Source organism: Varroa jacobsoni, unplaced genomic scaffold (genome assembly GCF_002532875.2).
Source record: "Varroa jacobsoni isolate VJ856 unplaced genomic scaffold, vjacob_1.0 scaffold_187, whole genome shotgun sequence".
In the NCBI taxonomy this organism is placed as follows: Eukaryota; Metazoa; Arthropoda; class Arachnida; order Mesostigmata; family Varroidae; genus Varroa; species Varroa jacobsoni.
The window spans coordinates 104,217-125,525 of record NW_019213089.1 but is presented as its reverse complement, the minus strand read 5'-3'; the positions used below and the strand labels follow the sequence as shown (position 1 = coordinate 125,525).

General features: G+C 38.7%; 2 protein-coding genes across 2 annotated transcripts; one reads left to right on the top strand and one right to left on the bottom strand.

Moving 5' to 3' along the window:
- The first annotated feature begins 4,642 nt into the window (after positions 1–4,642).
- LOC111272486 (nuclear RNA export factor 1) lies at positions 4,643–14,995 on the top strand. The gene is made up of 11 exons (XM_022853976.2): positions 4,643–4,863; positions 5,776–5,831; positions 6,226–6,429; positions 6,751–7,050; positions 7,576–7,841; positions 7,993–8,102; positions 11,180–11,216; positions 11,386–11,457; positions 11,719–11,950; positions 12,195–12,481; positions 12,818–14,995. The coding sequence occupies exons 2-11, from the start codon at positions 5,780–5,782 to the stop codon at positions 13,079–13,081; spliced, it is 1,824 nt and encodes a 607-aa protein (XP_022709711.1). The 5' UTR covers positions 4,643–4,863; positions 5,776–5,779; the 3' UTR covers positions 13,082–14,995.
- A 306-nt stretch (positions 14,996–15,301) lies between these two features.
- Txl (Thioredoxin-like) lies at positions 15,302–21,308 on the bottom strand. Its single transcript, XM_022854011.2, has 5 exons — positions 20,641–21,308; positions 19,474–19,552; positions 17,455–17,625; positions 17,161–17,308; positions 15,302–16,710 (listed from the first exon to the last, which is right to left on the bottom strand). The coding sequence occupies exons 1-5, from the start codon at positions 20,733–20,735 to the stop codon at positions 16,355–16,357; spliced, it is 849 nt and encodes a 282-aa protein (XP_022709746.1). The 5' UTR covers positions 20,736–21,308; the 3' UTR covers positions 15,302–16,354.
- Position 21,309: the final 1 nt, after the last annotated feature.

The following is a 21,309-nucleotide window of genomic DNA, read 5'->3' as shown; positions in this document are numbered from 1 at the left end:
ATTTGCCTCTGGTGCAGTAGACTCCTGCGAAAAAGAAAGGCGACGTAACCATTTGAAAAAATGCAGGCTGTTGACTCATTTAGATCTTGAACATAGATCGTTGGTGAGGTGAGTCAGTGATCGCATTAGCAAGAAGAATATTTAGGACATACCTTCTATTCAGAAATAACTGACTTGCCTTGACCGAAACTCATTCATATAACACCAAATACTGTGAACTCACCGTATTTGTGTCTGTTTTGGAATTTAAGACAGCTGACCTAACTATGAATTTGAAAGGAGGAAATAATAACCTAAAAATAGCCGAAACGAAACTGAATTGGATAGCTTATCTTGAAGAGAAGAGCTTTTACGCCATTACACTAAGTTAACCTTAGATTCTTCGTGTTCTAAACGAAATCGAATCTTAAGTTACATTACAAGGAAAATACACAAAATCGAAAGTATTTTATCGAGCTCTGCTACCTATCATCTTAGAATGATGTTAATATTCATCTTAGCCGATGCCTCTGATGGATCGATCTTGTACTGCTGTACCACTGCTTTTTGTCTCGTTTTAACCGATTATTCGCGCAACTTCCACTTCGCATTTATTTCGAATTATCAGTGTTTCTATATCTTCATCAGCGAGCTCGCCAATGTCCCTAGCATATCATATTGCAGGTGAAAGCGCAGCGCGTATAGAGGCTCCAGATCATGGAGCTAATTATTAACGATATTTATGGACTACAGAAGTAGAGTTTGATTAATTAGCACATCTACAAATTGGACAACACATGACAGACTAATCCTCGTTCAACGATTTTATCGAAGCGTACATAAAAAAGATAGCAATGGAAATTGTTTGACAGCCTTTAAGGGTTTACTTTCAGCTGACTCGTCTACATCAGATTTCGGTCTTTAGCGCGGTTTCAAAGCAAGTGGCTCACTACGAGTGATCTGAAGAGACCAGGTAGAACGTACAGCTAGTGTAATTTGGGTTTCGACTAAGCCATTCAAATCTGCGCATGCCTAGGTTCAAATGCAAACGATATTCGTGTCTGCTCTACTAGTAAACAAACATCACAATTATCATTATTTGATAGTGGAATTCAGTTCTGTGTATCGAAAAATATTTTTTTTTATAACCCTTCAGCGAAAAAGCGCTAGGATGAAGCGTACACCGGCACTGTTTACAGAATACATCTGTGAATTTCATTACTATAAGCGTTAATGTTAGTACAATAATGACTGAAATCACGTCTAGGAACACTAGATGCACGTAGTGTGCCTGCATTAGCAACGTATGATAGACGACATAGAACCTATTAGGCGCTGTGAAAGTTGCGGTTCCATTAAGGATTTCATTCTATTATTAAAATCGCGTTTATATGAACCTCAACCACATGCGATATTTTCATAACTTTTTCGGATTGATGATGTCATAAACAAGCATGATTCTTGTAGAGTGTCGTCGAACTGTACGATACCTTTCCTATTCAGCGGTATCACGTTTGCAACTTTATCTTTTTGCCATTTAATTTAGCTGTACTAATCTTTAAATCGATCTCTGTAAGATTGAACAGTATGACACAACAACGTCATGGTCAAGAAAGAAAAAAAAAACTGTATTCAATCTCTTTTAGGATTTTTTAAAAACTTAAAATTTAGGAACGCTTTGAACATATTTAGAACTAGTAACTATAAGTTACTACTAAAAAAATCGTCGAAAAAACTGCCGTGATAGTACAGTCATCACAGTTCTTAAAGCTCAAAGTTTATTGATGATACTGATAATATATAATATAATTATACTGAACAGTAATTAGCACGGTTATTAATTACTGCATCGAGTCTGAAGAAAGACTGCCATGTTACGCTGGGCCTAGTTGGGAGGAAGTACGTATAAACTGACAGTCGTGCCACTTCAATTTTTTGGATAAAATCTATTCCAGTAGAGAACGTATGTCATCGGTGGATTTCTTTTTGAATCCCTGAAGAGCGAAATGAACAATTATTAGAGAAGAAAGTTACATAACATCTCTGATTCAATTTAAATGAATCTCTTTCCAAGCAATAGCTGATCAGACTCACGGAACAATTTTCAACTTTAGCCAAATTTAACATATGGTAAATATGCAATGGAACAGCAGCAGCTTATTTACAAGTAGGTCGAGCTGTAACGGTCCGAAGTATGTTATTATCAATGTTCATTTCTAAGCCAGTTGAGTTCTGCTATTCTGCTTTGGCATTTTCTTCACTAATAATTTACCCACAGTTCCAATAGGCGACGAGTAGAGGGTATCATCAATGAAACGAAACACTGTTACTACTAACACTGCCAACGCTTTAATCTTCGATGAGCAGCAGATACACTACGAGATCGTGCTTTATCTTAGCCAAGGTTCGGAAGTAACGAGCGTTGTTTGTTCAGGACGACCCTACAGCCACCACCACCAGCTTTGCTGCAAGATAGCTCCTTAATCACAAATAGTGTCTTTTAAACAGTCACAGCTTAAAAGGGTATCATGTTTACATCCTAATTTTAGGGACACATTGAGGGGTCTAGGTTCAAACCCAAGCATAGACGGACTTCGTTTCATGCTGAAAGCCAGCCATCTGATGAAATGCCTACCGCAATACTGGACGTAAAACTCGAAGCAATTACGGAAACAGATCAATATTTGCCAACTCCAATACAAAGAGCTCATCATAGTGTAATTAAACGACCAAGACCTACATAGAAGTTGCAATATCGTGACAGATCAATAAACAGACCCAGTGCACATTATTAGATTAGACATAGTCACAATAAAAATGGATGGTAAAATAAAGCGAATGAAAGACTTGTGCCATTTCTCCCTGGTGAAATACTAGTCAATCTCACAAAAAATTAGCTTACCGGTAAGCGCTTGGAGCTGGACTAAGTATTTACAATGACCATGGCTCATGTCAAGCAGCAAACAGAGGTCGTGTGTCTGACTTGATCATCTACATGAATAAGTTCGTCGTGCGACAAGAGTCAAGACATCTTTAGTAGGAGCTCTGTTATCCACCTTGACTGCTGCCCCCTACCAGTAATATTATGTGAACCCCTACCAACGTCCTATGATCGATTATAATACGGTCACAGTGAAAACAACAAAAAACTCGTTCGTAGGCACTAATTATCTTCTTGTAACGAAATTTTTAGACGGTGGAAGTTTCCAATACGTCCCATTTTCCCCACGTAGTAAGAAAATACGCACTTCATTTTTATTCAATTGACTAACGAAAAACACTATTTATCCTTGAGAATATAGAATTCCAATACGACTGTTATAAAAGTTAAGCGAAATACAAATAAGTATAGAGCTTTTTTAAGAGCGTTTGAGTAATACTATTTACCAACGATTGGACACCACAAGTAAAGCCTATCGCATGTGGGCCGAGTGTGGGGCTCGGTCTTGACAGTCGGATTTGGATCTGTTAAGGCCATTATCTTTCACTAATTCTCAATTCCTTTTTGAATAATGAATTTGAAACCGAATGAGTCCGAGCCTTCGTATTAATAGTATTATGGATCGGCAAGCTCTTTTTGCCTTGGCATAAGAGAAGCTTGCTAGTGCTATCCAGAGTCTTGCATTTCGTCAAAATGTGAAATGCGGTATCCTATACCTCGTCCACGCATAAAAGTCACACGGACAAGTAGAATATTCTCTTTCGTCGGTCCCGGCTTTCTTTTGTTTTTTAGCTTTTTAGCCATAGTTACTCGTAGCATGAGGGCTGCGAGTGTACGAACCGTCTTTCTTAATGCCATGATCCTTTTGGTAGAAGAGTAACAAGATTATACTCCACTAAAAATATCTTTTTTTTTGTAAATGCTGCAGCCTAAAAGTACTGCAACATTAAGAATTCTTGTGCAGTTAATTTTGATGCTCATGAGTAAATTAGAAATAATGATAATGACAACAATAATAATAAACCTGAAAATTTAAGATCGTACCGATTCTCAGATGATTGCGATACAACAACACTGTGTTAAATGTAACATTTGTCATAAAATACCAACAATGGCTTATATCAAATATACGTTGCCTGAACAATATAGTTACTTGAAATAAAGAAAACCGACAATGGCTGGTGAAGTGCTATACATTACTACTTCGATCAGGATAGGACTAACTAAAAGCATAACTTCCATTCAACAAATCACCACATTATAATTATCCTTTATTTATTTATATAATTTTTTTATTTTAATTTTGCTTTATCATTTGTTATGTATGATTGTGTTATATCAACTGTTAAAGTCAAAGGAGTTGCGGAAAGCTTTAAGAGATATTCAACAATTGGCACCAACGTAAATGGGAAAAGATCTAAATGGTAGAACAGTTAACTTTGATTTATAGGAAAGCTTATGAACTGCCTAAGCCTATTAACAATCGATATATATATATATATATCTATTGTTAATAATAATTTCAAAATTGTTAGTTATCGAATTTTGGGAAAGTGTAGCCCCACATTTCCTCTCATATTGTTTCTTACTATATGACATTTGTGATTCAATAAAATTAAATATTTTCTTGTTTATAGTTCACGGCCTGCTATGCAGACTACAACTGCTTACTTTCAGTTGAAGCGCGCCAAATTCGACTGCACACCAACCACCCAATCGGCCATCTTGGAATAATCCAGTCTACGTGGCTAACTTCTCTTTGTGCGGTTTTGATTGAGTGCGGTCGTGTTTCACTAGTGGCCATCAATTTGACGCGTGTCGGTGCAGCTGCAGCAGTAATTGTGTGTTATTGTCTGCGTGAGAGTTTCAAAGAATACAAAGGCTGGGTGCATCAAACCAGGCGGAGTGCACATTTGCCCACAAGACGCTAAGGACAAATTCAGGTACCACCACACACTAAACAGTCTGCGAGGCCTATACGATTACCGCTTTGCATTAGCGGGTATCAATACGTCATATGTTGTTTCAGCTTCAGCTGTACCCAGGACAATGTTTGCCTGAGAGCTCGAACAGCAGAAAAGTTGGGCACATGCGTGCGAGCCAGCTGGTTTAATGAGGCCAGTTTTTGTTAGGTGCCTATGTATTAGCAGTTGTTTGTTCCCTCGTATTTTGTTAATATTTTCAAGCGCGATTGCGGTTGTTGTTTATCCGTCACTTCTTTTATCTTAGCTATTTACGCAGCAACGTGTTTGCTGCCATACTGATTCTTTGTATAAGCATAGTACTATAAAAGTTCGTTTACTATACAACTCTATAAGAAGCTATAGCAAAATTGATATTTACTGTAGCGGGAATGTCAAGATGAAAAAATGCTGCAAAATTTCCGATATGTTGCATGGTTGTTGTCGTGCGCTGTGGATCCATACACTCACAAATTAAGACGTACAAATCAATATATCATAGAAATACTCGTCGTGTGAACTTTGCATAACGATAAGACCTAAGCCATACGATCAATGGGTCAGCGAAAAGAATAAGCAATGAGTCTAAGAAATCGAGTGTGCATATCAGCAGATGAGATTTCAACGTTCATAAAGGCATATGACATTTTTTAACTCGTCGAATAGTGCGATGAAGTATCGAGAAATTACTGAATGCGTGTAGGAGTATTTTAATTTCGGTTTGCTTTGTTTCGTTTTGAAACAAAAGGCGTATATATACTCGGTAAAAGTATTGAAGTAAATGATTCTATTAGTAAAAACGTTTGAAATTAGGTACAATGATCAATTTTTAACCTGTTATGTAATAATTGAACGTTTCACCTAATACCTAACGGATATACACAATGTTTGCAGCACGATGAAGAAATACGGCCGCAACAAAAAAGGGCCGCGATACCCTGCAAGCAGACGTAAGTTGGCTGAACATTACAACTTGATGGATGTTTTTATAACGGGTGTTTTTGTATTACAAATTTATCTTATTCCTAATGTCACTCACTAGTACCCTCACTCATTTATAGTAGTAGTATCAATAGTGCAGAAATTGTAGTTTAAATGGAAGATTCTGTAGAACTGCCGGAACCAACAAATTTTAATTAGTATTTGTCGTACTCTCGTTATTTTGATTTTTGTTCAAGACTATACAATTCATCTGTTGAATTATAAAATCTCGGCTAAAAGATATTATCAACAGTAAATTCCATAGGCGATGTGAGATGCTGGCCAGGATAAAGGTAGTAGAGACAAAGCAAAAGTCATGAGAAATTCGTAAGAAGAAACAGTCTGTGTTGGTATTTACTTCAGGCGTCGACGAAGATGGCGATGCTGTTATGGATGGGGTACAAATACACAAAGATGGTATCCGCCACGGTGGATCCAGCTTCAACAGAGGCGATGGTTCTTCAGGAAGCAGGTTTTCTTCCATCGTGAGCCGCCTAAAACCGCAGGGCAATCGAATAAAGCCGAGATTTATGAAAAATTTCGACTCCAATCGTGCAATGCAGATGCGTGAGTATTTCTTGTTTACTGTATGGTCTCGTAAGACAAACATGCATGGTGTGATATGTAGATAATAGTGATGGTTATTTAATTTCGACGTTGTAATGAACACATCGAACGAAGAAATCTAACGCGAAATAAACCTATTCGTACTGGAAACATGAGCACAATGTGGTGCCAGCACCTTTACAGATTTCATGTATATCGTTCGACTTAGTGTTCTGCATTTGTCATGAATGATTTTTTTCTGGGCGATGGCTGTATTGTTAATACAGTTCATTGCTTAGCTGATCAGTGTCCTCATCGGAGAACTTAACGTTTTCTTTTCAGATCGCGGTGGCTCAGGTGAGCCCTGGTTCCGCATACTGATCCCTAGTGGTCGTCGGTGGGGGCAAGATTTCATTCTGAAAGAGCTCACAGCAAAATGTCCAGTTCAGTTTCGTGCAATGAACTTCCACACGGACCAGCAGTGTGCCACGTTTTATGTGAACTCATACCGTGTGTCACAGGAATTTCGTAAACTGAGCGGCACGATTTCAACTGAGGATGGAACAAAAATGAATATTATCGTTCGGAGTTGTGACCTTCCTCAGGTGTCGCTCACGGAATTTGCCGAGAATGCAATTAAAGGTATTGTCTAAATCAATAGTTTAGTCAGTGAGAGTACTATTACGGCAATAATCTTATTTAATTCACGTTGTTGCCGCCGGATGAAGGTTATAAATGCCATTCCCTTTTCACTGACAAGTGAAGACGTTAATCGTAGAATGTACTGTTTTTTCCGTTATCTTTGAAATTCACGTAGGTAATACAATCCGATCTTGACTGCGTCTACATTTTCCCACAAATTTAAAAAAAGCAGGTGAAAAGAACCAGTTTTCTTCGTACGACTAGTTGGTCTGTCGTAGAGTTACATGAAGTCCTGATAATTATATATATATTAGGTTAAAGTAGGCGTCGCGCTTTCCAAAGGAACGTATGATTATTGAACATCCGTTAAAAAATTAGAAGTATAAATTTCGTCGTAATGGCAGAGGGCATTATTTACTTAAGCAGTAGTGACAGGCTTCAATTAATGATTAAGTCGGAACGTGACTAAACATTTTTTTTGGAAAACAGGATTATCTAAGTATTTATTTTATTTGACTCTTTTAGTGGCCATGTCGAATCGGTACGATATAAACACGAAGTTCTTGAATCTATCGAAGTTCGAAGCGGACACGAGCTTGGTTGAAGCTGGTCTCTTCTTGCCATTGTCTCGGGTGAATGTAGCTAACTTCGTTGTTACGGTCATTATCGATTACATACCCGAACTGGAAGGTCTTGATTTTTCGAACAATTTGATGTACAACATAAGCTGCCTAGCTCCACTTGCGGTTAAATGTAAAGAACTGAAGACACTGAAACTTGCGGGGAATAAGGTATGTCAACTGAACTGGACTATAGTTTTTTCAAATCGCTACCTCAAAGTAGTAATTCGTGCGTCACGCTGACCCTTTTCAGATGCATGGTTTAACAATTTATCCTGCACAGTATTAATTTCTGATTAAATTGCAATCCTGTGAATTGCAGATCAGGAATGTAAAAGACCTGGACGCGCTGAAAGGTCTTCCCATAACGGTGGCTACATTTGCTGGCTGCCCGTTCACCGAACGATACAAGGAGGAGGATGCTTATGTTACGTACGTACCGCCAGACAATGGGTGATGCAGAAAACTCATGGGTAGCCACATGAGTTTTTCCAATAATGATGGCAGCAAAATACTTGCTGCCATTTAGACTCTGATGTAATAGAGCACAGAAGCTTATAAGGCCTATTGCTGTACAAGTGCAAGTTTCGTATAGTGAGCTCCAACGACTGAAAAAAGGCTGGTTTGTCCTCGCGGCGGCTTGATCAGAGACCCTATGCCTTCAATCCTTGATAGTAGATAACATATAGGCATAGACAATTAGCTGTTTAGTTTTACTGGCAAAGACATTGAAAAGATTGTTGTAACTAAACGTAGACAAACATAATCGTGTTACAAGCGCAGTTGATTTTCTCTGGTAAAATAAATTAGAAAGAATAACAATCGGCTTCGCCATTCCTTTAAGTAGACCCATAAGCGGATCTCATAAAAACCTTTTGTCTCATTAAAAATAGTGTTGTAATAAGCAAATTTCATTTAAATCGTTTAGAATTGTAAAAAAAATATTAACAGCGAATTCGTAGCCCTAAATTATGGTGAAATTTCTCTTTGAGTGACTTAAGTATATGCGTAAATATTTGTTAATACATAGCGTAGGCAAACGTTTGTTTAGCGAGCTCTTGGCAGAATTTAATTGCGTAGAGCATCGTTTAGGCAAACGTTTGTTTCGCGAACTTTTGACAGAATTTATTGCAGAGAGCTTCCGACTTTCGAAGGAGCGACGCCCAACCACACCTGCCTGCTCGCTCTTTCGACTATATTGTGTTTCATCCACTGTGAGACCAATACATGCATGAGTATCCTCACCCAGTCCCTGATAGGTTCAATTGGGTAAACACGGTTATCTATGTGCTCCACTGTTACAAATACCATAATAGCCCAAAAAGTACAGTCTCTCCCTACATTCCTTGGAACGATTTTCAGAAATTAGTTCCTCACTTTTGTTTATTCCAGTCTGCTAGTATACCTTACCATCCGTTGCAGTTTGCTTGAAATCTTTGGTTGTGTTATCGACAGCTGTGATCTCATTGACGCACTTGTTTGTGTATTTCAATGGACCTGTATATCTGTTATTTACATTCTTGCCTTATGTTGCTCCATATCGTCGCGGCGCTGCACTAAAGTTATTCCCAACAGAACGGGCTGTTTGGCCATTTTCCTTCCTAATATATTTTGTGAGAATCCTCGCATTCCTGCTGAACCGGTTTTAAGGTACTTCTGAACAATGTAGTAACTAAATCAGAATTTTGTTTTGTTTTGTCATCTTCTAATAAACAAATGAATCTAGTTGCCTGAGCTTGCACTGTCTACATCGATCAAAGCACCCGGTAAAAGCCGAGCGCAGACCTAATTCAGCTGTTACCACAAAAAACTGTCATATTATTCCTTTTTCCGTAAACCTGTCTCGTAAAGCTGCGATTTCACTGAAGCTAAAAGGGCCACGTACGTATGCTCCAGCCATTCCTTGCAATTATTCCCAGTTAACCCAGGATTGCTTTTCGAAGTGATCTAATATTGACGTCGGCTAATCGCTTTCACGTCCCTGAGGGTTCCAAGACGTCGGCACTAATATAAAATAATTGGGAGGGAGGGGACTGAGTGGAATGGTACTGTCCAACTGTTTTCCTTACAAGCCTTGGGCTTTCCCAAGGCCAGACAGTCGATTCACAGACGTCCCCGTAACTCCAGAATGGTTGACGAGAGGCAGTAAGGACCTCGTGTGATGACCAGGCTACCTAATCTGCCGTTGCTTTTCGGGGTTGGAACCCTGTGCTTCTGATGCCGTTGTAGCCAGCGGGTCTCGCTGGTTGCAGCAATAAGGAGGCAGATGAGTGGGTGTTTCCGTACTTCTCGCAGGTACGGGTATTACCTGCGCCCTTGAAGTGGTGGAGAACAGACACCTGGTGTGGCGCGGGGTGCTCATACAGAAAGCGTGCGGGTCGAAGGAACGTCGAGTGGCTGGGATCGAAAGCGACGGTGTTGACTACTGGGAATAGGTTGCTGAGAATGATTGGAACACGATTTAAAACACACAACTAAAAAAAAGGTTGACTGCGATTGATAAAAGAAGTTCACGACATTTTTCAACGCTGGAAAAAATAGTTTGCGTTAAGACCTGGTCCTTAAAAAATTGGGGGTTCAAAAAAAAATTAAGCAGCTACAAAAATTCGTTCATGGACATGTACCATTAGACAGAGCTGTTTGTTATTCTTTTAAGATAAGCAGGTCTCTACTTGGCAACCGGTGGTGGCATGGGTGTAGAGTGCCGAGTTTTAAAATTAAACACATTGGCTGTTTTAGACTTTGTTGTCCTTAACAACGTTCAGCTTGAATGCACAGATATTTCATCAGAAAAAAAGGTCTTTAAAAATTCTCTTTAGCGCAGGTTGCGATTGGAGATAACAGTAAATATTAGTGCATATTTATATGTGCCATAAACCGGAATTTGGAGGGTCTCTGAGCTCGCGGCTGGAAATGACCAACTACGTGAAAAGAAGGGAAAGCCTTTTAATAGCGAAAAATTCTTTTTTTTTCAAATAAAAATACAAAAATCTTACCGAAAAAGTTAAATTGTTCCTAATGGTTTATACGCACCTGGTACGTAAATTAGGCGCTTCTTAGAAAAACGCTATATTTTATTTTATCATTCTTATCAAGTCTCTTGGACAATTTACGATTTTATGCAAGACATAGTAGGTATAAAAGCTTGCATCGGTTAATTAGGTAATGATTTTTGTTTTATAGAACATCGATTCACTTTCATATGAGATACAAAACCGACCTGGTAGCTCAAGTTCGTGTTTGGCGTTTACGCGCAAACCATTCGGCTTAACGAGAAACACTCGTGTGGTCGAAAGTGGCTTCATGAAATTCGACCACCCATATCTAATGTTTCTCTGTGTGATCACCTAATGTTCTTTTGTCCTTCGCGGAGGGCTGTCCACCTCGTCAAGACGTCGTGGAATAATCTAATTGAAGCGTTGGCGAATTTAAAAAAGAGAAAGTAAAAGGAGGATGGAAGAGTCTTCATTTGTTGAACAATCAGCTTACGGTTCGTGATTAACTTGCAGTGCCGTCCGGGATCGGTTTCCTCGCGTTGTCGTTTTGGTAAGTATCGTTTCATACAAAGAATGTCTCCGATGACATAGTAAAATGTTTACCTTTTTTTTATATTTTTGACAGTACATTTCACAAAGATACATTTGTACAAAAAACTATGCTGCATTGAAAGGTTGAATGTAGCTACTGAATGTGGTTTCCTATTTTTTTTTTTCAGGACCAGAAGCAACTACCGCCCCCGATTGTGTTCGACCTCCAAGAAGAGAAGATTGCAGTACCGCGCTCTCTTGTAAATACATATTTTATTCTTGCTTAAATTAGCTTGATACCCAAATGTCCTAGAAGAAATGAAGATTAGCTCGGATAACTAATCCCATGAGGCCACATCATGCGCGGTCTCTATTCGTTAGGTGCACAATAGAAGACAATTTTTTAAAAAAAAATTCTTCAGGAACTAAAAAGCTTTTCACACAAACTTACTGTTTGGAATTGTTCTGTATACTAGTTATGCTAGAATAAAACTGACGTCTTTTGGTTCATCCTTTTACAGCCAAGCCATTTACCCGCGGATGCAACGCGGCCGCTGGTTGTTGGCTTTGTTGAGCAATTCTTCACGGTGTTTGATAGTGACGATAGGTCACCTCTGATCGATGCGTATCATGAAGCTGCTCTCTTTTCATTATCGTCCACTACTTTATGTAATTCAAGAGCAAGAAAAGATAGAGAAAAGCTTGACTACAAGGGAGACAGCCGCAACTTTCTACGAATGCAGCACGACCAAGGTAAATATGTAATGACTTGAGATTTTGAGCGTATTGCAGCAATACAGTGCAACAACGGCATTTTATACGTAATGTTTAGCCGGTACATTGCTATTGAGCCCATCCACAAGCCGTCAAATCTACTGCCTAGTGTAACGCAATGCATTCGTGACAACAGACTAAGGATAACCTAGTACCAGTGAGGCTATATGAATTGTTATGGATGTCATAGACTAAGTGCACGTATCGTTTAATTTTTCCTCAGACTTGAAACGGCGTCTGTTGCACCAGGGTCGGATCAATATTCTCGAATACCTCAAAAACTTTGCTAAAACACAACACGACCCAGCGTCATTCGTTGTAGATGTGGCTTTTGTCGAGCCTACCCTAATGATTTTCAACGTAAACGGGGTATTTCGGGAAAAGCGGCCAGATGGTGGATTCCTATCCAATCTTCGCAGTTTTCAGAGAACGTTCACCGTGATACCCCAAGGAGCCGGGTTGGCAATTGTAAACGACGGATGGTTTATTACTGTTGCCACCGATAAACAGGTTCGTACTTAAAACATGGTAAACGTTCAGTACCTATGTGCAAAATCAAAAGGAATTCTTTTCTCTGAAGTGAGCTCTATTCATAGAAGCCCCAGAGTATAACTGGTCTTTTACAAAGATCAGCCATACCCTGCGAATCTAATGAAACGTATAAATTAGTGTCCACCCTAGGCTAGAATAAGTTGGATGTTAGTTTTTCTGTGAAAATCAAACTTTGCGGGATCTCTCACAAGATCTGTAGCGAGTGTGACATGTACGTTCTCCAGATTTGTACGACCTGAATAAGATATTCGAGATGACATGACTTCTGTTTCTTCTATTGTTTCCTTTCAATAGTCCCGTGCCTATCAGGAACCTTCGCCTCCATCTCGGCCACCATCACCGGCAGCTGTAGTTGGTTCTGCAGCTGTTCCATTGCCGACTCCAACAGTTCCCGGCTCCAATGAGGAGATTATCATAAAGTTCATGGAAGTGACGAAAATGAATCGCCGCTTTTCGATCGACTGTCTTGCGCAACATAACTGGAATCCAGAAGCAGCTTACGACGTATTTCGGATACTTGAACAAAATAACAAACTACCTCCGGAGGCATTCCAGTAGAAAAATAATTGAATGGCAGCGCCGTCAGAACGAATCGCTATTACACCGCCAACCTGGTAAGCAGTCGCCGCTGCTATTAAATATAACTGGACGTGCTGCTGTGTTTGTGCGGTATATGGCCGGCTAGAAAGTTATTTCGAAAAAAAGCAAAAAAAAACAAAGCAGATTGTTTTTTGCGGGCACGTCACACTAGTGTGACGTGGCTTTCACTATCTAATTAAACCACCAATGGCGACGGCGATTGTTCAATATCATCAGGTAATTATTTTTCGAAACAAGAACACGTTATTGCAAATGTAGATATTAACCCTATATATAGATGTTGCGTGTGTTTAAACATTAGTAGAAAATAAAAAGGTTTGACATAAAACAAATGCTGGACACATGAAACATATATGTTCCAACACATGTTCTTAGTATGACTATAAGAAAGTCGCGTTCGGGTACGGATCTATGTCATAAAGCCAGGCAGATGATAACGACAGACCGATCTAATGTGGTCAAGTAGACAAAACAAAAAAATTAGAACAATTCTGTATAGATCGATGTTTGATTACTTAAGGCACATTATTGCTGTGAATTGAGTGAAGTTAACGGGTAGTGCATTGTCGTATTTTTTTTTTTTTATAAAATTTAATTGTGGAGCATAACCAAGAAGTACATAAGCAGAGATGCGACACGATGAAGCTTAGGTTTTCAATAAACTACTTCACAAATAATTGGCATCTGTAGATGTCGATATCGTCAAGACGTATTGTAATATTATATGTAAACAATGTGGCCAGTAGGACTAAGCAGATCGAAATTTTCTCTATTATGCTGATCAGGGAATTGTCAGCTAGTAAACGAGTTTAAATTGTTGAGAAATTCTGCTTGAACCTATACACCACTTTCGAGTTCTGAGTTTGTTTACTGATTTCTGTGACGATAAAAAGACGTTGCAGGTGTCAATTGATTACTTTTTACTCTTGGTTTGCTCTGACTTGGATACTATTGTTTAGCATTGAGTGAACTACCCGACAAATTATTGATGGAGTATTAACGGCGTTGAAATAAGCTCCCAAGCTTCTACATTGCTGTTCAATATTATCCGCTTCACATTAGTACTTTATATGTATATATATTAGTCAATAAAAGATTAATGAATCGTCACATGATCGTTAGACAGTTTTGGTGTTTAGAATGACGAAGTGGAAGTTCGCTTAAATAATCATGAGATGACAATAATTTTGAGTGTGTGCTATCAAAAAATGTTACGGTGTGTTTAAATATAGTATAAAATAAAGAGTTTGACATGAAACAAATGCTGGACGCTTTAATTTATCCACCACATGTTCTCAGTATGACTGTAACAGCAGTATGCTCGAATACTACGGATCTGTGGCACAGTATTGGGCATAGAATAACAGCAGACCAATCTAATGTGCTTAGAAAAACAAGGCTAGAACAATTCTCGATAGATTATATCTGATTACGTCAAACCTATTATTGATGCAAGTGCTAATGAATACAAAAAGTGAAAACACTGCGAGTAGCCCACTGTTAATTTTTTTTTGTCTGAAATTATATTGTGGAACATAATCGTGGAGAGTGACCGTGAAGTACCTGGGCAGAGATGCGGCGGAATGAAACTTTGATTCTCGATATAATTGTTCTACACATAGCTAATTTGTATATGGCGGTATTGTTGTATTAGTACGTAGAATATAAACAGTGCAGTCAGTAGACAAAAGCAGATCGAAATTTTCGCCGCCACCATGATCAGGGAATTAAAACGAGTTAGCTGATTAATAAACTAATTGTTGAGAAACTGCTAGAGCGAGGAATTCTCCACTTTAAAGTAATACTCATGTTAAGGCAAGTTGCACGAACGACTGATGCAATAAAATCATTGTTGGAATTAAAAATACCAAAGACTGTTTTCTTCGACTTTTCCTAGTTAGGTAAGCTGAAAATATAAATACTCGTTACGTATTTGTTTACAAGATACTTACGCTTACTAGCTGCAGTACAGCAAATGGGTTATGAATAGGTTGAAGAGAGACGCGAAAAGCATTTAAACGCAAATTGACTCGCAAGAAAGCACAAATGTTGTTGCGTATGACAAGAAAATACTGTCTACATCACAATAACAATCTCAATTGTTTAAGACGGGAAGGCGTCGACGGATAAGTTATATTATACGCACTATTTAAGGCAAAGAATTAAAGAGCACATATCTAAAACACGTTTTGCATCTGAAATAACTTTATTTTCGCATGTTTTTCTGGCGTCTCCATTTTTCAACCTCTGCCTTGATCTTAGGTACTCTGATCGAAAACATCGACATCTTCACATAAGATGCAGGTCAGCTATTTTGCAGTTCTCTATTATCAGATTGTTACTTTCAGAAGTCAGTCGGTTTTGTGAACAATGATCTGCCACATAGTTTTCCAAAACTTCACATCTTGTACGGAACGTTTTGCACTTTTCCTAAAAACGTTTTGTGTTTGAAACTCTCCAATTAAATATAGTCTTACATATTATTCATAATTATCGGTTGACATTTGTTTCCATCTTCTTTACTAACAAATGTATATTATATTGCAATTATTACTAAATCTCCTTCGGTACTTTCTTAGTCTCCGTATACTGCTGTATTTGAAAAAGATCAATTTACTCGTTTATATATATTTTCATCCACTTGTATCTCTCGTATGTCTGTATTTATTCGTCCACTATAAATTTATCTATATATCGATTATTTCCTATGGGTTGTTATTTATGTTCTCTTTTGTTACATTCTTTGCCTTACATCGAACCCATGGACGTATTGCAACGACGTCCACATTCGAACTAGTGAGCATTATATTTATTGTTTTTCGATGGATTAAAAATCAGATTCAACCCAATCTTCTTTGTTCCTTTAACTACCCTCTCTTTTCCAGCCCGTAATAACAAGAAAAACATGTGTATGTTTGTTTGTGTATCCAACATGTCCCAATAGAGAATCGCTTTTCGCTTTTGCTATTCAGGATAAGGTCACTAACAGTGCACCGTTCCTTTGGCCACCAGATGACCTTTGTTGGGCGTTCCGCACACCCACCAGGAGGATTGCAGGCAGGGCTTGATCTTGCAGTGACATGGCCAACCTTAATGTAACAAAGCTAATCTTGTGTAGGTTTGTTATGTATCGTGCGTTTAGACAGGTAGAACGTTACGACCAATTGGTAATAATTTGCTTCGCCGGCGCAACTAGGTAAGAAATCATTACCAGTCAACGAGTTCAGCTCTTTAATGGGCTTCGCCCTTTTTGCCGGTTACGCGCTTGAAGTCGCTCATATTCGTGGAGGATAATGCTGAGCCGAAGAACTGTAGCTTGTCAATACGAGTCACCTCTGACCCGTCCTGGTTATCCTTAATGAACAATTGTAGATTTGAAACGTTTTGGAATTTGACGAACTTTAACTCGACAATGGCATCCTTTTCGGCGTCTTTCGGGCTGAGTTCGAGAACCTGAACGGGTTTCATTGATGACGCTGAATCGAAATCAAGTGTGTGCGGTTGATTGATGAAGATACAGACAGTCTTTGCCGCATTGCTTGGTCCAGTCATACGAAACGAATGCAGCTTTACTGGTTGTTGGAATCCTACAGGAAGACGGCATTGCCATTTAAAATCATGAAAGTGAACAAATTACGCGAGTAATTAGAACATAAGTAATAGAATTGACTGATATCGAAATTGCACATCAGTTGCTTTGAAGTAATGCTAACAAATACTTATACAATGACTGCTCATATGTACATTTTATTAAGCTTCAGATGAGCTGAGCCTAACCAATTCTTCTTCCCAACAAATTATTTATGCATTATTATATGATCGACTACGCTGCGGTGACAAACTTCTTAAACATGTCTATTGTCCGATATAACAAAAATATGTTCAGCATCAATATGTGTACAGACATCTACGAATGTATATTTTAACCTAATGTGAAAGATGGTAAAAGTGAGGTTTCAATTTCATATTGACTTTTCATGTTCACGGGTCGCAAATATTTCGAAAACATAATGCTGTGAAGTAGTAGAGCAACTTGCCGATGCTTATTAGTAACTGCTCATCGCAGTCGGATTCGAGGTGGGCTTTTCCCTCGAGGAGCGCTGCCAAGTTGAAGTTGTCGCTCTCGTTGAGGCACTCCGAATTCTGTTTAGCAATGAATGGCGCTAAGTCTCCGTGGGTTTGTATCTATTTCAATAAATAACACACGACAGGAACAGGTAAAATTAAAAGTGAAAACTATAGGCAATTTATGGCAGCGGACAGTATTTTGTTAGCTAAATTTTGATTATAACTTCATTATATTCAGAAGCCATACTAGTAAGGATAATTACACGCTCGACTTCAGGGCACCGACTGAGGAGTTCCGTAATTTTGGTTTCCAACGTAGTAGGATTGCATCCCCGCATGTTAAAAAGTCGTTCCCCTCCGCGGAAGAAGATAAATGTTGGAACAGCAGTGACATTGTACTGTTGGGCAACTTCGCGAGCTTCGTCAATATCAACCTGCAAGAGTATAATAGGAAAAAAACAGGAGCGCACGAGGGTGCCTCCGGGATCATCAATCTGTGTCTTGAATATCATGATAATTATATTATTGAACAAAAACCAGTAATGAACCAAATTCGAGCCCTTTGAAAAATTCTAAATGACGAAAAAACACCTAAATATATCAAAATATCTACATGCGCTGTAAACATGTAATAAACACATAGGGTTTTCTTAACAATTTGAGAGATTCGTTAGTAAGCTGTTTGTCATTGTAAGTATTCCTTTATCGGATACTCGTGGTACTTGTAGAAAGCCAATTGTTTTTAAAATAGAACTAAATACAATATGGCCCATGGTAAGAGGTTCATTTTCGAAATGTATGAAAGGATCAACTTTTATGAAATGTTCTCTCGACCAGTAAATCTCTTCTAAGGCTATGAATTTAGGAAGTCAACGGTCGATAACGTTATCAACTATTATGCGGTTTTCAAAGGATTCAAACAATATTTCGGCAGGTTAGAGTGTAAGCTTCACAATAAGTGTTTAACTGGAGAAGTCGAAAATTCAATCGTCGAAAATCGGGTCGAAAATCAAAAAGGGCATATAAGAACATTTATAATGATGATCATGCATTTTTTTTCCGAAAAAATACTGTTTCTGAAGTGGGATATCTGTCGCCGATGGGCTTCACTATATAGACTGCAACCAACTAATATACAAGGTTCTTGCAAAAAATCCGGCAGACTTTGAAATGGAATAATCTTTGAACTACACGAAACTTGGTTTGTATATAGTCTACTAGAAACTTGTGAGTGAAAACCAGTTGAGTTTACTTCAGGAGAAGTGAGTTTAGAGAAAATTTTTTTTCGAAAATTAACACTAGGTGGCCATGCTTTTATTCGTTGAAGGCCACAGCACTGCGGAAATTCATTAAAAACCGATGAAAACATTAGGCGAAGAAGCCTTAACCTAAATAGTACGTGCATGATGCACGTGTTTCAAGAACAGACGTTACAGTACTAAAACCTTCGGGGAGCTAACCAGTGTTGAAACCCGAAGAACAAGGACGCATTACCACAATCAAGGGAGGTTTTCGCGAAAGCAGAGCTTGAAACTAAGCAAAGAAATGGGTCCCCGTGAATTTACTCCAAGTCAGTTGAAAATCCATGTGGTGCATTCCACGTGCAACTTGCGGAACTATAATTAAAAAGAAACTCGCCTGGAGCATACGGTTAGCACCGACGAAGCATGGTTCAATCTTTACTGCCAGTCAGAAAAAGCCCAAATAAGAGACTGGCGTCGCCCTAGAGAGAAATCGAGTTCAGCAGTATCGAGAAGAATACTAGAGCTTGCTTCTGATATAATAATATGCTCGTCGAGAATGAAACAATAAGCAGCCTGCTATCTCGAGTTCTGCGAGGGACTTAGGGACCGTTAGCACAGTATCGTAGCACAGTCGAAAGCATGCAGTCTGGTTATTTGATGACAGCGGCACACCATATTCAACTGCCCTTTGGATTGAGCAAATAATATTTTGGCTCGTGTAATTATGGAACTTTGTATGCCCTAGAAAAAGTAACTGGTTGGGAAGCGTATCCCATTATCAGTTTACTTTGAGAAGCCATAGATAGAGAAATCATATGTCAGAACGTTAATGGTAGGTACATGGCTATCTGGAAGCTGCCCAAAAAACTGAGATAAGTGTGTAAAAAAAATAAAGGCGGGAATTTCCAACACGTATTAAAGAATCATCATTTTAGCTCAATGACTTCGAAATGTGTTCAATTTCAAAATCCATCGGAATCGTATATATATATATATATATATATATATATAATAAATAAAATTGCATGAGATACCTACCTTAAGAAACACCGCATCAGCTGCATACGTATTCGAAAGCGTAGCAAAATGAGGCGCAATTCGTTGACAAGGGGCACACCTGAAAGAAAAACGAGTTTCTCACGTTAAAAAAATTGAATTCATGGTTGAAAAATCATCTAGACAACAAATATGCATTTCTACAAAGCAAGTGCATATCAACTAAGTATAACTAATTATATTCTGACTATATATTTAGGATCTACTGTAATGTCTTATTGGTCTACATGCTCATAGATGCTGCTAACTCCACATAACATGTTAAATTTCAGAAAATTCGTTGGAATGAACGGATACTGCGACAGAGTTCTCAGGTCAGGTACTCATCAGCCTCAACAACACCGCACCTATATTCAAAACATGTTCGGGACAGATCATATGGAGAAAAAAATTGAATTAATCGGAAATTGTAGATAAATACGAAGTCCAATTTTCATGTTGCTTTTTCTAGTTGTTGACAACCAAAGTCAAGACTATTTGACAACATTTTGCTTCATTTTTTTTCTATTAGTATTATATCTAGTTTTTCTCCCTGTTTGTTGGTCCTGATCGACACAGATGTCGCGTGTTGTTATGTCATACGCCAGAACTCGTCTTTACTAATGAGGAAACCTTGGCCTCAAAATTCTGTCGCTGTATACATATCGCCACTATTCTAATACTTTATTGAACGGATCACTACAAACTTTTACTCAGTACTTTGGGTATATGTGGATACTGTCGGCACGTGTGTACATAATTGACGTCAACTATTTCAACCTTATTGTGGAATAAGTTTCAGCAATACTCTCATACACTGATAAACTGAATGCTGCAGCACAACTCTATATCAACTGCAGCAACACCAACAACAGTAGCAGTTCCTATTGATGCGTAATTCTTACACAGCAGAGAAATACAATGATAAAGCTATCAATCCACTACTACGTATAACTTCTTACTATGATTTCCCGCCTCACTGAATTCTGCATTAACGCTGAGAAATCGCGCATATAACGCAAAGAAATCAAGTAGACTATGCTTTGTCGAATAAGTTACCGATTCCTAGAAATTCTTGCGTTTCGGGTCGAACTGTACCCCCTTTAGAGTTTTTCGTAATGGCAGCAGCAAGTGCCGCTGCTGTCACTGAAATCTCTTTTATTTACTTACCAACTGGCGGTGAAATCAACAATGACCAACCGGTTGCCGGCAGTGTTCATTTGGCTGTCGAAGTCTGCTTTGTTGCTTACTGTAATGACAGGCATGTTTTTCTTGGTATAGCGAACACGGTAGAGAAACGTCACTCCAGAGCAACTAACAAGTATCTATAGGCTACGAATTCAATCGCTCGTGCCGTAGCCTATAGTTGGCTGCTTGTCTTTTCACTCAGACACCGAAATCAGCACACAAATACACGAACGAACTTATCAGCAGCTTGCATCGGTTTAACTACGACCACTGCTATCTGTAGGCTATTAATGCAATGACAAATGACGGCGAAATGAACAGCCGTTTAATCTCTCTCGTCTTCACAGGAAGAGCAAAAGTGAACTGGCGAAATGACAAAATAAATCAACACTCCGGACTAGTCCTCTATTGTTGCTGTCGGATCTAAAAAAAAAATCATAAGTCTTCAGCAGAACAACCGGACACACTGCTGAAGCAGACACAACAGCAACGTGGAGAAGAACAACACCCCAAGAGGTTTGATTGTAGCGATATTGTTCTATATACGAGCGAGCCAACAAGCAGTAGCAACAGCAGGAAATTGGTTTTCCGTTTTTAGTCTTTTGGTAGCGAGAAACGGGACGAAAACAATTTCGTGACTATCTCTATGTG